The sequence below is a fragment of the Bactrocera latifrons genome, unplaced genomic scaffold, assembly GCF_001853355.1.
Source record: "Bactrocera latifrons isolate USDA-ARS-PBARC rearing strain unplaced genomic scaffold, ASM185335v1 scaffold_3, whole genome shotgun sequence".
In the NCBI taxonomy this organism is placed as follows: domain Eukaryota; kingdom Metazoa; phylum Arthropoda; class Insecta; order Diptera; family Tephritidae; genus Bactrocera; species Bactrocera latifrons.
The window spans coordinates 678,324-702,318 of record NW_017536629.1 but is presented as its reverse complement, the minus strand read 5'-3'; the positions used below and the strand labels follow the sequence as shown (position 1 = coordinate 702,318).

Below are 23,995 nucleotides of genomic sequence, written 5' to 3'. Positions count from 1 at the left end.
GGAGCGAATAGATCGGTAAAATTTCAAATTTTATTTTATTGTCGTGTTTACTTAGAAATTGACGTTTATAATCCTCTGTTTGTACTTTTAGATATGTTATTACTCCCTCTTGAATATACAAATGGAAATTTTTAAACATAACGGAATATTTTCAAGGCCAAACAGTTCGTCTCTAGAAAAGCAGCGAAGTGTAACRAGAGCTTCATAGTTTCTTTGAAACAAATTTTTATAATGGTACTAAAAAGTAATCATTATAGGCCAATAAAATAAACCTAAGCATAGATGCTAAGTGTACTTAATAAAATTAAATTGAAATCTTCTTAATGTTTCTTAATTTTAATATGTACTATAACCTCACATTTTGACCTAAGTAAGCGGTATAAAGTAAACCAGACGAACAGACATAAATCGTGAAAGTGCTATGAGAAGTTTAGGAAGGTATGGACCGATTTCAGCCAATACTGCTACCATATGTAATTGGAAGGCCAGCCGTAGATACCGTAGTTGAGACAGTGTAGCCGAATTTTACAACTGCTCGCCAGTCCTTGGAGATTCCAAGTTCAGTCAGGTCGCTCATATTTCAAATATTTCAACTAATTTATATCCTCAAATGGCTAATGCAAAAGTTTATCTGCTCGAAATCACCTCAGATTCAGATTCTCAGATCGAGAAGACTTTAGTCAACACCTAGAGCAAGGCACCAGGGAAAAATTGTCTCGCATTGGCAAGACTACGCAGACAGCAACTGGGGTCCCACGGTATGATATACTGGAAGAAGCATCGATAGTGAGGGCACAGTTTCTGCTAAAATTCGCGTCAAGCGCAGGCATCCTAAAGGATCACCACTACTCATGGACCCAGTACCTGAACTTCGAACATTACCTTCGAAATATATCTGCGAAAAATCCGTGTAAACTCTTGGAATAAAACAATTGACGGATCAACTTGAAAATTTCGATGAATATTTTCTAATACCTGTATATGTACATTGGATTTTTTGAAACTCACAAGTAGATATAACCACTTAAGAAGTTTCAAAAACCTTAGGTTAACAAATCTAATGATTTTCCGTGTGGATATAGTACAAGGTGCGTTCCAAAGTAAACAGGACTTAAAAAGAAACAGAACAAATGGTTTTTTTGTCCAAATCAATTTATTTCATTCAAAATAATCTCCTTCTGCTTCAATACAGCTTTTTGCATGGTACAAAAGCATGTCGAACGAGTGTTTTAGTCGTTGGCCGATATGGTCGCCAGTACGCCGGTGCAAACCTTTTGAATGGCCTCTACGGCTACATAATGCTTTCCTTTCATGCGCAAATGCGTTTTTCCGAAAAGGAAGAAGTCGCACGGTGCCATATCAGGTGAATAGTTAATGGTTAAAATGTAATTTTCAGTCAAATAATCGACATTTGAATGTTGGATTCTGAGCAATTTTTGGTGATCAGTCAATTTGTGCGGAACAAATCGTGTACACACCTTAGGTAAGCACAAATATTCGGCCAAAATGCGACAAATCGATGTTTTGGAGATGTTCAATTTCATTTCAATGATGATGATTTCGTCTGATTTTTGATGAACTCATGTACAGTTTCGATCGAATTTCCGGTGATCACGGATTTTGATTGGCCCACATGTTGMTCGTCATTTATGTTCTTACGACATGACGTTAAARCCACTCGTGCACTCTGCTACGSGATACGCAATCATCGCCATAACCTTGTTTCATCAATTGAAACATTTCGGTAAAAGTTTTACCAATTTTAAAACAAAATTTAATGTTGGCCTTTGTTCAATGCTCATCTTCGCACCGATAACATTAGCATACTGACACTGAAAACGCAGTGACTTTTTTTAAAATAGGTGAAATGTCATGAAATTCTCACTGTACAATCGATAAGGATAGCAGATTCTAACGCACTAGTCGACATATAAATGACGCCACCATGGGGCACTAGATTCAAAAAGTCTTGTTTACTTTGGAACGCTCCTTGTATATCTCACTACGTCAAAGTGTCATACATACGAACAAAATCTAAATATTAGTAAGTTTAAATGCCCACACAGCCAAAAAGAGAATGAACAAATAAAAAGTAAGAGCACCGTCAATGCATTGTAACAACTTATTGTTGTTATATGTATTCAAGTTGACTTCTTTAATTTTTGTATATTCTAATAAAAGATTAGAAATTGCACTCAATAAAAGTTTACTGCCACCCAATGACTGGAGGAAAATGGAAATCAACTTAAAACGTAAAGATCGCAGAAATATTTTTTTTAGTATTTATCTGTGCGATTACAATAGTGGGACCTCAGCATTTATCACGGCGTGACGTGCACGTGAGTTCATTTATATCAGTCGTTGAAATAATTACAAAAGCTTTTTAAGTATAACGATACAGTATTTAATATCTACATACATACAAACAAATTTTAATGTTTATAGTCACTGATAGGTAAATGAAAAGATACGCAGAAACTAGTCTCGTGAATTGGACGGCACGGTGTCAAACGATAAGATTTGAGCAAAATCTAGGGAAAAAAAAACAAAACTGAAAAGCGCATAGCAACTACATATCATATTTAAATGATTACATAAATTTTTAAATACACAAAATTCCCGTAAATGCATAATAAACATTATTCTTTTCCTAAATCTTTGAATAAATTTTGCTGATAACCAGAGTTGGTTAAGAAGTAAATAACGATATACTACAGAAGAAAGCGTGTTATAGGACTAATTATTACAATATGAATTATTCTAAAATAATTTTTTTTTTGGATACCTAGATCATATTAATATCCAAACTGCATTTTTTCTTCAGCCTCTTCAATTCGATATTGAATTGTTTTCTTAGGATACTCATTTTTAAGTATAGAAAAAAAAACTTAAATCAAGCATTGCGATTTTTACAATGACTTAATATATAGAACAAAGTATTTGTCTCAAATACCTTGTATTTCTAAGCTAATTCAGTGTGCGGAATCGTTGCAAATGTTGGAAAAGGCTTAAAGTGATTCAGATTTATCAAAAACGTAAGTGTACGAGTGGTACAAAGCCTTCAAAGACGGTCGAGAGGTCGTTGAAGACAAGCCTCGTTCTGGACAATCTTCGACCCCTTAAACTGAAGAAAATACTTAAGAATCCGTTACAATGATTTTGCTGGATATATGTGGTATGAAACCCGTTTTTGCTCGGCTCCCGGCTACCGAAAAGCGAATTTGTGATCGTGCGAATTCCGATCCCACATTCATGGGAAGCACTATGAATGTGATGAAATATGGTTTTATGAGTTTGACAGCCGAAGAAGTCAGCAATAATCACAATGGAGAGAAAAAACGTACCGATACCAAAAAAACACGCCTAAGCCGCAAAGGTKATGTTCATTGTTTTTTCGATATTCGTGATTTATGCACCTTGATTTTGTTCCGGCGGAATATACGGTCAATAAAGACTTCTATTTTACTCTATTGAGGCGTTTGTATGAGAACATCCGTCGAAAGTGAGCTGAGTTCTTTTCAGAAAGAGTRTCGTAAACGGGTCTCTTGTGAATTCCGATCCCACATGATGATATGGGTTTATGAATTTGAAATGCAAGCATGTCTACAATCACGGGAATAAAGAGAAAAAACAAAATACGCAAACACTGTTCAATGTGAGTTCATAAGGTCTTCTATTTGGCCGTATTAAAGCGTTTCTGTGAGAACATCCATCGAAAATCGTGGAAGAATAATTCATAGATTTCAAACATGGATTAGTGCACCATCGTATCGAGTCACGATTGCGACCGAATTTATAGCCAAAAACGCAATGGATTTCATCGATCGACCACCGTATTCTCCACATTTGGTTCCTTGTTATTGTTTTCTTGTTCCCCAAACTGAAATTGGCGCTCCGTGGAACAAGTTTTCAGTGGGTCAAAGAGAAAAAACACAATTCGCTGAAGACTCTGAAGGTCAGTCCAAAAGTGGAGGAGGACTGGAAAAATCGTTGGCAAAGATGTATAACATCTGGTGGGGAATATTTTGAAGGCGACAAAATAAATATTGAAAAATAATTAAATATTTTGTGTTGTATTTACAATATCCGGGTATTTTTTGTCACATTTAGTATGCTAAATAGGTTGCCATCTACACATAAACTCCAATTTTCCTAATATCAAAAAAAGTATTTGATCTATATGATAATGTATATGTAATGTATATATAGTATGTATAGATAATGTAATAATACGCCAACGCGGTGCTGTAAGATATATGGAATTATTATCAGCAAACAAAGAAGGTATTGTTTAAAGATAATAAARTATTAGTAACTCTTCTTCATAAACAAGTTGTTTGAACACATGTTTGTATTGAAGACAAAATGAGTATTTTGTTATAAGAACAAGTTCTATAAAAGTACAATTATGCATTACTTGCAATGAAGGCTATTTTGCAACTATCATAGACCTCATGGCTGATCGACTCACGTACTTATCTAAGTGATTATTTCTTTGACGTACCAGCATATGCGAGTATATGCACATATTTACAATGCCATATCGACATTTTTAGGTCGCCAAATGCGTCAAAACATAACATTCATGTTTACTTTATGCGAAGACCGAGTAGATTTGCAATTACAAGTTTCAATAATAAACCGTTTAGTAGTTAAGCAATGATATATTGTATTATGTTATTTAGTTAGTTATTCTAAACATCAGACTACACCATTTGCTGTCCGATCTCGAAGCGTTTGACCAGATACACAGTAAGCCAAATATACTTAATACTTTCTTCGTAATTTATCCCTTCAAAGCATGCACAAAGSGTCTAAAACTGCTGGACGAAAATTWGAAAATTCTTTAAATTGTATGTTATTACGGTTTCTATGAAAATATCATTTATCGAAGAGCTCAGAGCTCTGCTCGAACTTAGTTTTGCTTTCTAAAATTCTAATTGTTAAATATAATTGTATAACATAAACTTTAATGGTTCTTATAACAAATGATTGCTTCATACTTGAATATTTTTTGTTGGTGCAGTGAAGAATGGAGTCATGTGCAGAAGTTTACGCAAGTGAGGAAAGTTCTCTGAGCATCATTCACTTGAGAGTGGCCAGAAACGATTCTTTTGTATACGGCTTAAGCAGCTCACGACTTCCGGTCTTAGGCCAAATATCCTTTGGGTAACCAAAAAAAATATCCGTTTGAAGGCGAAGTAAAGTGAGAAGTCAAAATATCCCTCTCCAGGGTCGGGCGCTGAGTTTGGAACGCGCAAAAAAAGACACGCCCAATGARAGGAAGAAACAGCCTCGGATGAGAGTTTCTCGCAAAACTAATAYGGCTGTGTAAAATAACGTTGAGCAATACCAAAAAGCTCCGTCAGGTTCGGAAAGTACCTCTCCGAGCCGTTCGACACCAGTCGAGGTTTCAGACAAAGCGACTCCCTCACATAAACAGTCGTCRCGACCCCCGACTTGGCTCCCACGTCACTTTTGGCAGTCATAACTTCGAAGTCGTAGGTAATTTCATTTATCTTTAAAATAGCAATAGCACCAATAACAATGTCAGCCTAGAGATCCAACGCAGAATAGCTTTTGCCAACAAGTGCTACTTCGGACTGAGTAGATAATTTAGAAGTAAAGTCTTCTCTCAACGAACAAAGAATAAACTCTATAAGTCACTCATCATCCATGTCCTGCTATATACTGCAGAGGCATAGACGATGACAACATCTGAAGAGTCGGCGTTACGAGTTTTCGAGAGAAGGGGTTCTGTGGTATATTTACGGTCCTTTGTGCTTGGCAACGATGAATACCTTAGACGATGGAACGATAAACTATACGAAGTATATGACGACATTGGCATAGTTCAGCGAATTCAGAGACAGCGGCTAAGCGCCGGAAGAAGCAGAGGAAGAGAAAGACCTCCACTCCRTTAGAAAGACCAGGTGGAGAAGGACCTGGCTCCACTTGGAATCTCTAATTGGCGCCAAACAGCGAAAAGGAAGAATAACTGGCGCGCTGTTGTAAACTCGGCTACAACTGTGTCTACGCTAATAAAGAAGAAGAAGTGAAAGTTTACATTGAGATTATTTAAAATTCCGTTTAAAAATAGTAATAAACAGATCTTTATCATGATTTTGATTGGTTAGTTTATATGGCAACTTTATGCAGTGCGCGTATATTATTTACATACATTAACGGACTAACACGGCTAAAACGTCTCCGCTCCTAATATCCGTAACAGCTAGCAACGATATTTTRTTGTCTGCAAAAACCTGCGACCACACACGATTTTAGCACGTGCGAGATATATCTCCTACATCCAGTCATACATAGGACGCATGTTACTTAACTGTACTCCTTATAACGTTAGCATTTTAATCTCAGGCAAATATACAGTTGAAAACACCGCCTATAAAAGAATTAGAGTAATTAAAYCTTTAAGTATTATTTGCGCTTTTTAGTACGCTATTCATTTTATGTCATTTCGAGACTTTCACTTACAAAGTTTGTTGTAGTTCAAATTAAACAATCCAATCCATTTTATTTGAGATTTTCAAATTAATTTTTACTGCTATGTCTGCAGTTAGCAAATATTTAAACCTGTTTAATTTCTCTTTTATCTGGAAGACGAGTGAATTACGCACGCGGGAATATATCAACTCCTGGGTGCTTGTTGTTGCTCTCTTAGTTATGGTTAATGCTAGTTTTATTGTTGTTGTTGAAAATTAAAAAATAAAGAATTATGCCAGACTTAAATATTGACGAACCTGGTTGAAGATAAACAAAAAACAGTACGGCAAAAAATTCAAAGAATTCCAAAAACAGAAAACACTGCAAAATTTGAAAGCATTGGCGGCACAACTAACACTTGATGGATAGTAAGATCGTTTYCCAAATATATATATCGCCACCTGAAATGCAAAATAAGGTATCATCAAAAAATTCCAAATCGAGTTTCTTATTGATTACGCTTCACTACTTCAAATTACACACATAAAAGTACACATGTTCAACATTTTCAGGTTCTGCGCTCAGACATAAACCAGCTTTAACCAATATTAAAACTTTTTTTCACTCATGCTCCATTTTATTTCATGTTTCATCCATGCCACTGTAAATTTCTGAAAATGTTGTTATGTTATTTTGCATTTCCGGTGACGATATATTCTGTTTAACAACGCACGACAAATATTAAACTCTCGAGTGTGTTTTGGATAAGTCGTGTTACGGACTTTGTTTGTTGTTCCAAAAAAAAGAAAATTTTGGAATTTATTTTCTAAGTATATTTTAACCTCAAARTCAATATGAATTATTTATTTATAACAAATGAGTGTAACAACTAACAAAGTATACTCTGTCAAGTATCTCATACAGCGATTTCTTATTTTAGCAAAATAACAAAAGTGTAGATTTTTTCTAAGCAAAATTAACTAAAATTGATGTTATTCAAATATTTTATGTAAAAATAGAATGCAGAAATAAAAAAGAATGAGCATTTAATATTTACGGCATATAGAAAACTAAATGATAGTTAGAAAACCTATAAACTACAGTCTATTAAAATTTGCTAGCCGTTGAGTTGGTGGAGCGCACCGTCGCCGGTTTCACAACCTTCTTGCCGAGGTTAATGTCGGCACTTTTATTGCTCGTGCCATTATTATTACTACTATTGTGAAGTGTTGCATCGCTGTTGTTGTTGTTGTTGTTGTTGTTGTTCGAATTGCTGCCACCGCCAACCATTAATGGACGCCGGGGCGGCATACGCTCATTTACCGCATCCAAACCCTTGGCCTCGGCAAATGAAGTGATTTGCTGCGTGGCACCCAAGGTTTGTAAGGCTGAAATTTTGAAAAAAAAACAACATTAATTAATCACAACACTCCAAAAAGTATTATGAGTTAAACGCTCACCGTTACGCAGTGAATCCTTGCCGCCCGACAGAGCACCTACCGGCAATGCGCCAGTCGGCGTAAGTCCCTTCAACGCCAGCACCGACTCCGATTCCTCTCTATTACAGTGATATAAAGTAAAAACAACAAAGCAAATACAAATTAGCATGTAAGTGCAAACGAATGTTTACAAACGGTGTTTTTTGGTAAACACTGCACTCAAGTCACTCACCTCAACACCGAGAAGACGCGAGACATTTTGCCAATAGCTCTGATCTTGTTTCGTATGATCTCTTTACGCAGCGCCGAAACGCCAGAAACTGTGAAAGAACAAAGAAACAGTCGAAATAATCATTATTTAGCGTTAATGGATTGAATTTCAATTTAAGCCAAGCGCTTTAGCGTCGCTCGAAGTCAGCCGTTTAAGCACTTTGAAAGAGATAACGTAGCTTTGCAAATATTTCGGAATGATGGCGAATTTGTACAAGCAGACATGTATTAAGACAGATGTATATAAATAAATGTATTTCGTATGTTTATTCAAAAAGTGTAAGCCAAGTCTGAAACGCTTTTTGCACCTTGCAATTTGCACACGTGTGCTGAAATCAGAATAGTGGAACTTTACTAACATTTTTCCAGGGTCAATTAAATAAATACATACTCGTATACTCGTATACTAATTATCTGGAATTTGAGAAAAATTGTGCTATCGGTAGGCAATATTTTTTCGGAAAGAAGTATAGTTCTTGAAAACCCTTCATACTGATTATTATTATAAGGAAAATTGTTATTAATTTGTTCGAAATTATTCTAATAATAGTTAGTAATTATCCGAATAGAAAATCAAATTTGTTTTAACCGATATATGCCAAATGTCACACCAAAACCGTTATTCGTGTTTAGTATACGCTTGTCTTTCCGAAGTGCACAAAGTGCATTCGGCGATTTTTACAATGATTACTCAACAAAGAAGTTCCATTAAATTTTACGTGCGAAATCAAATTTCTTGTGCCAAAATGTTTTTGATTTATACAAATTATTCAAAGAGGCCATCACCATCAACTGACGATCTACACGAAAATGAATTAAATAAAGTGTTGCTTGAGAATCGATGATTAATAGTCAGAGGTGTTAGTGGCATTGTTGGAATATCGGAAGGATCAGTGAAAATCATTTTGAAAGATCATTTGAGCCTAAGAAAAGTGAGAACGATTGAAAGATTGCTTCCAAAATCACTTAACTTTTTCGAAAAATAGCGTCGTGTTAACATCTGTGAATCAAGGCTTTCGGGCGCCTAAGATGTCATGAAACGTATTATTACTGGGGGTGTATCTTCGCTAAAACCCGGAAACAGACGATCAATCGGCTGAATATCGTGGTAAAGGTGAGCCGTAGCCGAAATAACCTCTTCAAAGCAGGTTATGGTGACAGTTTTCTTTGTTCTATATTCTATATTTGTTCCGCATCGTTTGCGTTAACCTATTCATGAAACGAGGCAGCAAGTATGGGTCGACAACTATTGGTTTTTGCATCATGATAAGTCCCCATCGGATGCTGCATTGATTCTTCGTGAGTTTCTCGGCAAATGTTCAATCAATATCGTGCCACAACCACCAAATTCGCCTGATTAAGCTCCGTGTAATTTCTAGCTATTGAGCAAAGTCAAACGATTGGTCCGGAAACGAGTTTAACAACTTTTTCGAGAATTGGAAGAAACGTTAGCGCAAGTGTATTGGTGGCGAAGGCAGATTTCTTTAAGGGAGACCACATAGCAATAAGCTGAAATAAAGATGCCAAGAAATTATTGAACTAATTGTTTTTAAGCTTATTGAACTATTGATTGAGGAGAAAAAAATAAGTATGTACATTCTATTTGAGATATGTATATAATATAGTAATTCGATATCGGTGGTTCCAAAAAATGGGCAATCAGTGCAAAATTTCAGATCGATATCTCAAACACTAAAGGACTATTCTGTGTGTGTTTACCAGCTTAAAAGCATGTACTCATTTGAAATCAACGTAAGTATTATGTCTGTTGTGTATTTATGTATGCAAATAATTTAAGGCAGAGCAATGCCCTATATGTTGAATCCATACCTAATAAAAAGCTCCGCTTGAAGCTAACTAAACTAGCACTACGCACTACACAATATTAGCGAATCTACTTGATACATCCATACATCTACGACACTAAAAACATATAACAGATATTTAAAGCAGCAACAATTTTGTATTTCTACAGCCCAAGCGCACTATAAACTAGAACTCAAGCGATAAACTGAACAAATATCTACATTTTAGACGCTACAAGGCATATTTATTGCTTTTGAAAACAGAAAAGCGCGATTCGGGGGGCTTACCTGGTTTCGCCGCCGCTGGTGGCGTTGCATTGTTCGTGTTCATTGGTAAAAGAACGATTTTCTTGCGCAGCTCTTTGATTTCATAGATTTTTATGTATATGTATATGTAGAAAAAACAAATTTGATACGCATGCACACCACAAGTGTATATAGTATAATTATAAAGTAATGAGAAATCATTAAAATTAAAGAGATTCATATCAGAAAATTAGCGTGTTTCCTTTTTTGAACTTTTATTCTACCAGTACATTGTTGTTGTACAATTTGTAAATAAATGCATAATTTCTACAAAGTTTAACTTAGTTAGCTACGACTACAAATGCATTGTTTGCCCACAACATAGATTTCTACGCACAGAGATATTCATCTCACTATATTTTGGATAGAACAAACTTGAGTTGCTTGAGGGTTTTACGTTTGATTTATCACCTTGGAAGTATTTAAACAAATAAATATTATAAAGTTATTATGGAGATTATTTAATATATACTGCTACGAGTATAAGACACTCGCATGAAGTGGGGATTTTAAGCACGCTTTTATATTTTATGACATGTCAACCATTCTTAGTAACAGATCACATTGCCACATTAGGTTTAAAGTAATTTTATGAAGATATATTATATTGTGTCTGTAACTACCATATATTCGTGCGATTCCTTTCTTTCAAAATACGAACTTTTATTTAAGAAAAGCATGAACAATTGTTTCATTGAAAGTATTGTCCATTTGAAGCTATAACGTTTTCTCATCTGTTTAATTGAATGAATCAGGCCGATTTTTGGCCAACCAGGCTACCAAGCAATAACCATCACTTTTAAACTGCGGTTGTAACCCATATTGGATATTCCAAGTGTAGATAGGTCGTTCTCCATTTAGTTTTTGCAACGGATATGACCTAGTCAGCGTGGCCGCGTCATAGCACATGTCTCTGCATGATCTTGAGTGACTTATAGAATTTGGTCTTTGTTCGTCGAGAGAGGACTTTACTTCTCGAGGATGGACGAGGATCTGTTGAAGGATGAGTCCATTTGTAGAAGTTCAGGCAAGTGACGAAAGTTCTCTGAGTGCCATTCAATTGGAAGTGGCCAAAAACCACGCAGCTTACGACATCCGGTCTTAGACCAAATACCTTCTGGGTAGCCAAAAAACATCCGAGAAGGCAAAACAACCTGGAGAAGGTTGTACGCTGTGTCTTTTTGACCCGCCACGTAAAAAAAACACCCCAATGAAAATAATAAAACAGAATCAGATTAGACACGCCATCTCATGGCAAACCGCACGACTAGATCAATACGGAGTTATAGACCCAAAAAATATAAAACTTGTATAAGATATTCAACGTACTATAGAGTATAACTAAATATCTACCGCATGAGATCAGAGAGAGAATATCATTACATCAGTATATTTATTATATTCGGATAAGGGAATATGTCGAAAGGTATACGTAATTGTTGTCAAATATCGGGCATTTCGATATCGGAATCAGCCCATTTTTATACTGTACTTCGGAAGGAAAGTGGACGTGTTTATAGGACTTGATGAATGAGTAGGATTGATCTAGAAGTGAGTAAGACTGTACTCTGATACTAGAAAAAAGTTTGAAGCTTTTAAGTAAGTTCGCCCCGGTCAGGAATGTTGGTTCTAATTCCAGCAATGAACTCTTTTAGTAATCACCAAACATAGAATCAACATGTATGGTGCCCTTTATATCTGTTATCAAATAATTCAGAAAGGACTGCAGGAAAAGCTTTCTAAACCCGCGAACAAATAAAATAATTACATATTATGATATTATATATCAAGCGTGCCAAAAATACCCATTCAATAATTGCTTGTTAAACATTGTACGAAGTTGTATTCACAAAAAAATATCTACGAGGTATTCATTACAACAAAGAATTTCAAAACACTCATTTTCTATCCACTCTTTTCAATGGTTTTAAATTTTGTGTTCGGCCTCTCAAGTTTCTCAATCGATTTAAAAAATCTATGATTTTGAAAGTTTTTTTACCTTCTTCCAACGCATCGTCCGGGCCGGACACCAGTTCATCATCCGAACATATATTGAGAATATTCATCAGCATCTCGGTGACCTACGAAAAAACATAATTTTCTAAAATTGCTTCTAATGCTAGAATTGCATGCAATTTTCGCTCTCAAATGCATTAAATATTTATTTATAATGACGGGCTCTTAATTACCTTCTCACCCACAAACGGCAATGACCACGTGAATACATCCATGAAATTTGGCAGCCAATATGGATGTGGCGAACAATTAAACTGTCGGATATTCATAACGTTGTTCTCATACTTGAGTACAGCTGCCTTTTGTCAAGTGACATTTATGTTTTGCGGTGGTTGAAGCAGCGCCAAAATAAACCAAGAGCATAACAAAATATTAAATGAAATAAATGCCATCAAATCGGGTTAGGGGGGCATAGAAAGCATACAAATTGATGATCACAAAAATGGCATCAAAATGCGAGCATAATGTGAGGCAAATACCTTGTTGTTGTAGACGTCCAAATAATTGGGCGCTGAGAAGATGGTGATCAGCGAAGGAAACCCGGTCGCCTGATTTTTGCGGTACATGCGGTAGCTGGTATGAGCAAAAGGGTATAAAATGGGAAATTATTAGCAGTTTATTAATACTCATTTTAAATCTGCAGTTTTCATTTGATTTTTGATTTCATAAACATTTCAAAATTTTTTGTAAACTCACTCACCCTGCATCTTGCGCCTCATGGGCACGTACTATTGATAGCAAATTATTTGTTTGCAGAAACTCACAGCAAGCACCATAACTGAAAATATAATAAAAATGTGAAAAAAATCAAAATCATTTTCGTTCAAGTACCTCAAACTAGCATTAATATGTGAATATCAGATTTCAAATCCAAGTAGTATATCTAAGTCCTTATATATCGGCTACAAGTTGTGGGATCTTCTCAAGATCAAGATTGTCAGTCTTGATATATGAAACTCTAAGTGATTTTATGAGGAACTTTTTCATGACAGAATTATAATTGCATGTTTTCGATTTCCTTCGAGCGGGAATAATGTTGGAAATCATTTTTATGCACCGAGTCCGACACTATATACTTCTAACCATCATTCTGTAAGAGTTGCTTCTCTAAAAGTTCCTGGCATTTGATATGACATGCGAAAGTAACTCTTACTTTTACATATTCTTAACTTAAATAAAAACACTGAGATATTCTTTCCCGACATTTTCTATATAACACGGCTTTATAAGGGGAATTATTATAACAATTCATCTGAAGTAGTTTTGTCAGAATTATGAAAATAAAGTGTAATCTCCTTGAATTATCAACGTTACTAACTGACATTATTTCGTTACTAAAAACGACATCACTCACACTCACAATTACCTAAAAAATACGCATATTTTTATTGTATGTCAACTTTTCAAACTCACCTGAAAAAGTAGGAACATCCTCGCACTGAATTATGAGAAAAGAAGTCACTGTTTTTCTCATTGCCGAAATCTTCCAGTGGATCAGACCAAAGCAGGTCACACATTGGTCCAAAAGCAGGTGGTTCCCTAAATCTGTTCAACTAAAAAAAAAATTTGTTTTTACCTTGATATTGCTTTGAATGTTAAAATATTAATAAGAAGTAGTCTAATAAACACTTGGAAGATGGCTAACAGGCTAAAAATATGTGTTATAGACAGAATATGGCGAAATATGGTTATTTCGTATAACCTTTATTAACCGACATAATCTAAGTCAAATATGGTATTCAAGCATATGTAAGGCCTAGCAACATCTGTCTGTTTTATTGTCTTTCATTTTTGTTTCTTTTGTTCTTACAAGTAATTCATTTTGCAGATATACTCATTTCATAACATATAATATATTAACCTCTGTTTCCTTTTTGATACGAACACGATATTTTTGGATGACAGCCTCCTTTCGTCATTAACAAGGGTGGATGGCTTTGAAGGGACAAGTTTTTTGAATACTTCTCAAAGCGATAATTACATTCTATAAAAGTGAACAAAAATCTGTCACACACATATTAACCAACCTCCGAAATTTAATGACGACACGATCCTCCATATAAGGATTGCTACACTCTTGCAACATGTTTCTACAGACTATATTAGTTTTGTTCAAATAAGGGCTGTAGATACCAACTAAAACTAGTCGAGGTAGATATAGGGTAATTTATGTATATATAAATGATCAGGATAACGATACCAATTGAAATCAATTGACTGTCCGGCCGGCGTTTACATGAGTAAAAATTGAGATATCTTGATGACCTCTTTCAGCCTTCCTTTTTATAATTGCTTTCGATGATATTAGTAGGATGATAAAAAATTATATGGGAGTTGAGCACCAGATCTATGCTAGCGATGTTCTAATCTACACAAAAGTCTCTGACGTTAACTTAGCTCAATCCTTATTTACTAATATACTCGCCAGAATTGAGACTTGGTCACTGGAGTCTGGTGCTTCACTTTCTTTAGACAAAACACATACCTTTCATGTATGTAGGAAGCAAAATTGCAACGGTATTGCACTTACCCACAACCAAACTAACATCGAATGTAAAACACAGCTGAAAATACTATGATTAATTTTTGACTCTAAGTATAACTTTAATGCTCACTGTAAATATGTAAGAAACTCGTTAATGACACGATTAAATATTGTTAAATATCTCTCGTCTAAGCATTCATTTATTCATCCGAATACACTAGTCAATGTTGTCAGAGCTTTGGTAACTTCAAAAATAGATTATGGGCTCCCCATCTATGGCAATTGCTCGAAAAGCAGTATCAACCTTTTAAATGCATCATACCTTTGCGCAATGCGGCGAAGTCTCCGGGCCTTTCCAACCTCACCAATAAAAACGATAATGGCTGAATCTGGTTTACCAACTATTCAAAATAGGATTATAGATTCTTCGATCCAAATTCTTGCGAAAACGGCTGAGAACACCAACCCATTACTAAATACCACTATCACCCATGCCACGAAAAAAAGAAAAATTCCAAGATTACAATCGGCTATTTCGAGATCCTTAAGTTTTGCTGCGGAAAATAATATTTTACGTAACGCAACATTCAAATTCACCACACGACATCCTCCCTGTCTGATCAAAGATAAAATCCTACAGAATAAGCTTATGTTTTTGTCCAAGCAAAACACACCAAACGAAGTCTGAACTGGAATCTAATTATACAAATAATGGCTGGAAGTTATTGTTCACAGATGGCTCCAAGTCCATCGATTCCACATCGTTAGCAGTTGTCACTGCCACAGGAGAAATTATTTGCAATTGGCTTCTCCCCTCAACGAGCTCTGTATTTACCGCTGAAGGATCTGCTATCCTTCATGCAGTTAATCACGCAAAAAAGACTAAAGGAAAGTTCCTCATCTGTACAGACAGCAAATCCTGTATATCTGCAATAACGTCTCCTTCCAATCGCAATTACATAATAGAAGCTATCAGGGACGCGGTCATTGGTGCCCCCAGAAAATCCAAGTAATGTGGATCCCTGACCACGCTGGTATTAAAGGCAACCACTTTGCAGACCTCGCTGCGAAAAATGTAGCCTGGACTCCTGTGTTAACATACTATGTCTCAACCAAGCAAGACATTTCTAACCTTATTAAGCACAAAAGGCATCAAAAAAACGCAAGCGAATGGAAAACATTTAAACATCACTACGCGGTCATAAACCCAGCCAGAAATCGAATAATCTACTCGTCAACAGTTTCAACCAGCGCAATGAAGACATATACTCGATTAAGGATTGGACACACTATCATAACACACGCCCACTTACTATCGGGTAAAAGCCCATCCATTTGCCCCCTTTGCGATGACAACGCTTCTATCAAACACTTACTCACACTCTGTCCGATGCTTCACTCAACAGCCCACAACTCTGGCAACATTGATCTCATAAAACTACTAAGTGAACCTTCAGAAAAAAACGTTATGATTGTATATAGATTCTTAAAAAYCAACGATTTGTTAAAACATATTTAAGCAACTTACATCTTTACTAACCCTTAGCTAATAGCATTTTTACCTAGTTATAATTACAAGGCGGCTGAAGGCCTCGTAGCCAGTGCTGCGTTTATGTATTTATATAACAAAACTCTTTTTGTTATATGAATTATTACAAATATAAAAATATAAATATAAAATATCTTGATGAAACTTGGTATGAGCGCTAGTTGCCAAAAAGTACAAGTTCATAGATGCGCGTATTCGAGTTGCGGGGTGTCCTAGTGCTTCTAAGAGATGTTCCAACTATTCCTCCTCAGGTTCCGAAGTTAAAATATAAAGTTCCGATATCTTTGTGGTTTGTTGAAAACAGCCAACTACTGCCACGCTCACCAAACACCAATAACCGAAATTGACCGAACCGAATGCGGTGGTAACGGCACGATATTGGTTGAAAATCACGAACCACGAATAACTAATGCAGTATGAGATGGTGCATTATCGCCCTTCTTTGTTCAGACATAGTAAAAATCGAAAAATTCACTTTTAAAGCCTCACAAAACGACGCGTATCTCAAATACTAATAAATATTTTGGCGTGAAATTTAGCATCGATGTCACTAACAGTACTACCGACAGAAAAACAAATTTACCGAATCGAACAGCATGCGAAGTATAAATTAAAATTCACCTTTCAGTTTGATCACTGTAGTATATATAAAATTACTTAGATTCCGATCCTCTGTTTGATGTTTTGCACCTTAAGAGATTTTCCTTGCTTTGACTCCTGCAAGTTGGAAGGGTATGAAATATTCGGTTTCACCATAACTTAGGTCTTCCCTTCTTGTTATAACTGTCTTTTAATCAAACATATTTTTTTAAAGGTTTTATGAATGTTTAGTTTGTTTGCAATATTTATAAAAGTCGTGACGATACCCAATGTCGATAATTAAATTTAATATAATAACAATAAATGGATACTATGAACGAGTAATCATACATATGTATATATGTATGTAGATATATTAAATAAAATATTGTGATTATACGAGATTAAATATTGCACGGCGCGTGGTGTCATTTTATTATTATTATAAACATTCATAAAACTACTTAAAATTTTCATAACTAAAAAGTCTGCTTATTTAATATATGAAATTTACGCATACATATATACATATGTACAAATATTCTTCAGTATTGTGGAGTAGGCAGATGATTTTTCATGACTGCTTGCCAAACAAATAAATATTAAAAAGAATTATCTTGTATTTGCTTATTAAAAAAATACACACACCTCCACATACACAGATACCTATACATATAGCAACATAATAAAATGAAATAGTGCAAAATTCTTTTAGACGAAATACCTTTTTTATATCATCTAGAGTGAAAATTTCTGGCGATAGTCCACCATGAATGCAAAGGAACTGTTGATTTAGCAGCGCCGCCAATGGCAGACAGTCGAACGCGTCCATGCAGGCCTCATAAACATCTTCCGAATATTTAATTTTGCCTTCAATTTATAACAGCCAAGATTAGTAAATAACAACAAATTATATTATGACATAAATATTGTCCGTACATTCTTGCTTAAATGTGAAATATTCTGTAAGATGACGGCACTCATGATTGCCGCGCAGCAGAAACAGTGTCGTCGGATAGCATATCTTCAAGGCCCATAAGTAAAGCACACACTGTGGAGAGAGTGGGAAGATTTTATAGCAGATATAAGCAAAAAGTCGTTAAAATTCACTGCGAAACCAACATATACAATGTTCAAGGTTTATTTAAAATATCGTAATTTTTTGTTTCAAATAAACCTTCTCAGTGCACTCAGTGTACCAACCTCAATGCTGAAATAACCCCGATCGACATAATCGCCCAGAAAGAGATACCTTGTCGATGCTGGTGGGCCGCCAACTTCGAATAGTTTGACGAGATCAAAGAACTGACCGTGTATGTCTCCGCACACCGTTACCGGCGCTTCTACATCAATCATATTTTTCTCAGCCCGCAATAGGGCCGCGCCCTCATTGATGATGCGCAGCGCAGGTGCCTCCTCCATACGTCCTTCTTGCAAGAAATACGCACGCATGGCATCAAAATTCGGCTTTCCCGTTTTGGCATCGTACACCTCGTCCATGGTGAGTTTGTGGGCGGGCGGAAGAGGCACATCTGGAAGGTAATAAAATAAATGAATAAAATTATGCGATTTTATATATAAATTCGTTATATAGTATACAAGTATGTGTGAATATATACAAAAAAAGTACAAACATATAAAATAATAAACATTTAAATCAAAGTTATTAAATGAAGAAATTATAGATCTGTATGTACTAGGAAAATGTTGCAAACAACTCAGTAATTAATATATATATACTTCAATTCTTACGGAGAATAAGGAATTCATGTAAACAATTACATATAATTACTACTAATAGTAACAATGCCTTAATGGAGATGAATAGATGCTTAAACAACACTTTTTGCGATGCTTTAATAGTGAGCACGTGCTTAAAGCTATCAATACGAGTTTATCTCATATAGTACTTAGACGCTACAAATAGTAATAGTATAGTAGTGAGAATTTCAACTGTAATGAAACACTTATAATTTACATAATACATTATATTAATGCTAAAGGGAACAGTTTCACACGAAGCAATTTATATATAGGTAGAAGCTAAATCCGACTTCGGTTACAAAAGACGGATTATGAGACGGCTTTCCTAAACGAGATAATAGCGTTTCCGCAAGATATTATTTAAAAAAAAAATGCAAGACTTTTATTACATACAAAACATCATAGTAGGCTCCTGAGCAAAAACAAGCATGTCGATGCTTAATTCAATTATCCGTACATTTATTGAAGCCTCGACTGGAATGGATGGAATGGAATGGTCCTTCAGCCCATTTTATAAAATTTTTACTGTTATTGTTAATAAAGTGTTTGATGAATGTTGTCTGGCACTCCTTTGTGCCTTTAATCGACGTCGTTTTTGCAAAAGATTAAGGTGTTTTGGTACGTCTCTAGCATTGATACGCTTTACAAGTACGACATAGTCGACTCTCTGATGCCAACACGACGATGTTTTCGATGACTTCAGAACCTTCACTGAATGCAAACTAGTTGTTCAATAGTAAAACGCGGCTGATAAACTAACATACGAATTTACATATGGTAATAAAACTTCACAGTAAAAAAAAATTAACACTATAGGAATTTTTTGGACAAGATGTACGAATTAAAAAAAAAAATTGTTACACTATAGGACCTGCTTGAGTCAAATTTGTATTATTGACATCTCAGCTAAAAAATAGTTTGTAGTCTAATACTTTTTAATACGCTTTTATTTACCATCAACTTTAGGTAATTCCTATTAAAAAAGTGAAGGAAATGGTGCTTGAAAGTCATAATGCAAGAATTAAAGAGATGGCAAGAGAGATCGACATCTCTCGCAAGTCCATCTGAATGATTTTGGTAGATATTTTGAGTATGGAGCTGAAGTATTTTCAAAAAGAGCCGTTAGCAGATCTCTTCGGATATGCTTTATCGTGCGAAGTTCCTGAAGAACATTATAACCGCCGATGATACATTGGTTTATGAGTTTGAAATCCAAATAAGTCAATAATCATCGGAATGGAACCCGTTATCAGTCGATCGAAGAGATACTATAAAACAAAAATCGGTGTAGGTGCTAAAAGCTATCCCTAAAAGTGCTCTTTCGAGGACTGGGAAAATCGTTGTCACAAGTGTATTATATCTAACAGAGATTACTTTGAAAGCAGCAAAATAAATATTGATGAATAATTCAATATTTTGCGTTTTATTTACAATTTCACAACGTATGTTTGCAAATTACTACGATGTGGAAATATTTATATAATTATGTTTTATTAATTGAGAAATTAAGGTATATAAAAGTGAAGTCGACTAATACATAATTAATTAATTTCCTTATCTACTGTTTATATTAAATAAATTTGAAAGTATAGAATTTTCTTGAGACAATAAATGTTCAACGTACTTTGCTTAATTATCGAAATCAAGCTTAAAAGACTTTACGACATTCACGATACTTCGGTTTCCTACATCAAACTTACAAATATCTCAATATCATTAATTAAGGAAGTGGCCTTTCATTACTAGACTTTGTGTTCGAATCTTTCAAATCAAAATTTTAGAAAAAATCCAATATTGTAGAATTTTTTCGTAATCAAGAAAATGTTAAATAAATCTCTTACTTGATATTGACGTATAATAATTAGTTAGTAGCCGACCTATTTCACAGAGCTCTCTTTCTTCGTACATTTCTTTGTGCATAAGAACACCAATATGTATTAAAGACTATATTTTCTTACAATTGAGCAAAGGCATTCCCAACATATCAAGAATACGAGACATAATTTGCTTAAAAATCATCAACCACTTGTCATTCCGACGTGACAGTTTTGTCATTTCAAGAAAAATGGTGTGCATCCGGCCAACACTATCTAGATACCCATCATACTAATGAACTGTCACAGAACAAACGCCAAATGGTTCCCCTGTGTTTTGGTTGAAAAACAAACAAATTTGCAAATATATGTGCAAACAGATGTCTGTAAGCTAATTCAAAGCAATGTTATTAGTTAGTTACATGCGGAAAATCATGTAAAAATTCGCATTCATTTGACCGTCAAGTATGTGTGCACACATTCTGTGCGCCAAAAATATTTAATGCCTCCTTGCAAACGATTTAATTGCCAGAATTGATGCTAAATACCAAGAGTGAGAATGTTAAAAGTCGACAAAGCGGAAAACTATAGCTTTTACAACATGCTCGCATGCGAAAATATTTTTTCTTTATCATTTTTAATTTTTGCAAACATATGGCAGAGAATTTTTTTATTTTTTTTGCATTTTTGTTTTTATTTTTTTTTTTATTTAGCCGGCGGCATTAGCATTAATATTAACCGTAAACAATGAAATTGTGCCAAACAAAAGTTCAAATACAATACTTAATAATAGCAAAACAAGTAAATCAGGAGAATATGTTACACCTTTGTTGTTATTTTCACTCTGCTATTTTTGCGCAATGGTTACTCGCATGAACACACGCACACACACATACGCAAATATACGAATATGTACATAGATATGTACGCGCGTATAGGCTATTTGGACATGCTGCTGTTATTATTATTGTCTGCTTGCTGTCACTGATTGTTTGCAATTTGTTTTTGTTGACTATTGGTACTCGTGTGCAAGTGCCAATATTCATTCAAGAAAACGCCGGATCTTATAGCGCCCCACGATCTCATGTGGTTCGGTTACGTCGGCGACCAACCCCTGTGCATCCCTGATCGCATAAACAATAAGTTTTGTGTACATACAAACTTGCACATGCATATATACACAATGGAAGCATAGATATTAATCAATCACAGCGATTCGTTAATTTTATGTGTTTAATACTCAGTTCCATTGTACTTGTTTCATAGATACTAAACATAGCAGACACATACACACATATATCCACAAGGATTTCGATTTTTGAATACTTTAATCAATTTGATTGAGACATCTCTTGTGGACAGACTGAAAAAATGTTGGTTAATGTTTTAGATACGAAATGTGGTAATGACAGACTCGTAACGTGAAATAAGTCAAAAGACTTGAATCTTTGGCAAAAACGACGTTGAATAGGGATCGCAAAAGCGATGCTTGACAACGCACTTGAGAACCCTACATTCATCAAACGATCTGACTCGTGACCAGATGTGAGTTTATGAACATGACGTCGAAAGTGTCCAAGAGTCTAGCGAATGGAGGTCTAAAAATTAGTGGAAACCAAAAAATAAAATTCTCTGAGGCCACCGAAGGTCATCCACACCGAAACTTATAACAATTGTATGGGCTTTGAGCTGGACTGATAAAAAAGTGCTCTATGAGCTAATGAGCATATTTCAAAGACGATAATAAAGATTTGTGTTAAAATATCTGAAAAAGTATTTTTTTTATCAGTTCGGCACAAATATAATCGGATAATATTATATGTCATTTTCCCCTACCATACCGCTGGCATTAAATGAATTTAACCCATTTTCTTCCTCGTTGCGTATACGCAGCGTCTTCTTTTCAAGAATTTTGCGTTCGGTTACATATTTTCACCATTTTTGCGAAAAAACAAAATGAATATTATTAGCAGAAAGGCTTTTAGTTAATATTGACAATTTTATTGGAATCAATTCTCATTTTTCCGGCTCCTAGGAATGCCGTGACGTCATGATGCGTGTACTCAACTCTCTAATTATTCAGGAGAAAAGTAACAGAAATAAACCATTTTGTGGTTTTCCCTCGCCTTTTTGTGTACATATTTTCATGTCGATCAAAAAAGGATTTTACGTTTGACAATTTGTAGTGTTCGAATCAAAATTTATCTGACAAACATATGTCTACATATACAAGGGCACAGTAGACCTAAGGAGATCCTAGCGACATACCCTCCGAACAAAAAAAAAATAAAACGGATCGCGATACCTCAAAACTCAGAGGTGAGTGAAAAAAATCCTGATGACCAGTTCAGTTCATTTCAGACAATAAATCAAAGCGGTTAAGTTGATAGATCAGTCGGATTAAATGAACCAGATTACTTAAAAACTTATAAATAACAAAGAAAAACTTTAGGCCAGCTTAAACTGGGACGTCAAGCGTCAAAGAACTCTCAAGGGTAGCCATGTCCATACAATTTGTAAAAAGCTTAGCTTGAAGTTAGCTGAATATGGGAATTCACTGCAACTGACTAAAATAAAGAAAATCATGTAATTTAAAATATATAATTAATTATCAATTTCAGCTAAAAAAAAAGGTATCAAGTGCTCCAAAAATCCCTTAATTTTTGGAAGTAATAAATATTTCAAGAAGTCCGATTATGGAAATGGTTTATGTGCCCGTCTGTCGATATCCGAAACATGCCTGAGTTTTTATCCAGCCAAGGCTATCAACACAGCAGCAGTATCAAAAATTATAACACGGTAATAACAGAAGAAACAGGGCCAGAGATAAAGCAAATTGTATTGAGAGATGCTTGCTTTGCCATTAAAAAAGTAACTGAGAACATAAACATTTCTATTGTTCTAATTATTTACTCATTTTGAGTCGAAAAATCATAAATACGAATAAAAACCTGTCGTCCTTTCAGACAACATATTCACTGTGTCGTTTTCCTGCCGCTTAACTGGAGAGAGATTCTGCTTTTGGAACAAGCTTTGTATAAAATCGGAGCCTCTATTACGAGTACTAATTTTTTTCTATGCTGGAATATAGTACTACAAATAACCGTTATTAAAAGTTCGAAGTTATAATTTTAACTTTTTTACATCAATAATAACAAAAAAAAGAAATTTGCAATTTTTCCTAAAAAAAAAATATTGAACACCCACCATCAACGATGCGTTCCCTTGTCTTTGTGTATTTGCTTTCTGGAGCAGGCTTTTTTTGTGATTTCTCTGTTGCCGCTTTAGTCGCTGTGACCGCGCTCTTTTTCTTTATAGAATTTCTCGCCGATGACATATTTTTATTTTCAAATTTTGTTATTGTATACTATACTCCACAGCGGAGATTTATTTCTTTTTCTTTTTGGCAATTAAATTTTTTTCGCTTGGTATTTTTCTTAAAATTTTCGATACAGTTTTTGTGTTGGCGTTTTCTAAAATATGAATCGGGTACTTTTTGTTGTTATTAGTATGGTTTTTTAATATTT

At 35.0% G+C, this 23,995-nt stretch overlaps 1 protein-coding gene across 2 annotated transcripts in view; it reads right to left on the bottom strand.

Moving 5' to 3' along the window:
* Positions 1 to 7,369: 7,369 nt before the first annotated feature.
* Positions 7,370 to 23,995, bottom strand: part of LOC108970508 (serine/threonine-protein phosphatase 2B catalytic subunit 1) — a 17,960-nt gene continuing 1,334 nt past the window's right edge. Inside the window, exons 2-14 of one of the 2 annotated variants that reach the window (XM_018935950.1) lie at positions 23,676 to 23,960; positions 18,094 to 18,422; positions 17,830 to 17,941; positions 17,615 to 17,760; positions 13,691 to 13,830; positions 12,978 to 13,055; positions 12,757 to 12,850; positions 12,451 to 12,576; positions 12,261 to 12,342; positions 10,244 to 10,315; positions 8,113 to 8,200; positions 7,902 to 7,999; positions 7,370 to 7,829 (exon numbers count right to left, since the gene is read on the bottom strand). In XM_018935950.1, the coding sequence (XP_018791495.1) occupies positions 7,549 to 7,829; positions 7,902 to 7,999; positions 8,113 to 8,200; positions 10,244 to 10,315; positions 12,261 to 12,342; positions 12,451 to 12,576; positions 12,757 to 12,850; positions 12,978 to 13,055; positions 13,691 to 13,830; positions 17,615 to 17,760; positions 17,830 to 17,941; positions 18,094 to 18,422; positions 23,676 to 23,805 (1,776 nt within the window). In that variant the 5' untranslated portion in view covers positions 23,806 to 23,960 and the 3' untranslated portion in view covers positions 7,370 to 7,548. The remainder of the gene's footprint in view (positions 7,830 to 7,901; positions 8,000 to 8,112; positions 8,201 to 10,243; positions 10,316 to 12,260; positions 12,343 to 12,450; positions 12,577 to 12,756; positions 12,851 to 12,977; positions 13,056 to 13,690; positions 13,831 to 17,614; positions 17,761 to 17,829; positions 17,942 to 18,093; positions 18,423 to 23,675; positions 23,961 to 23,995) is intronic. The other variant, XM_018935951.1, reaches the window with a different exon arrangement.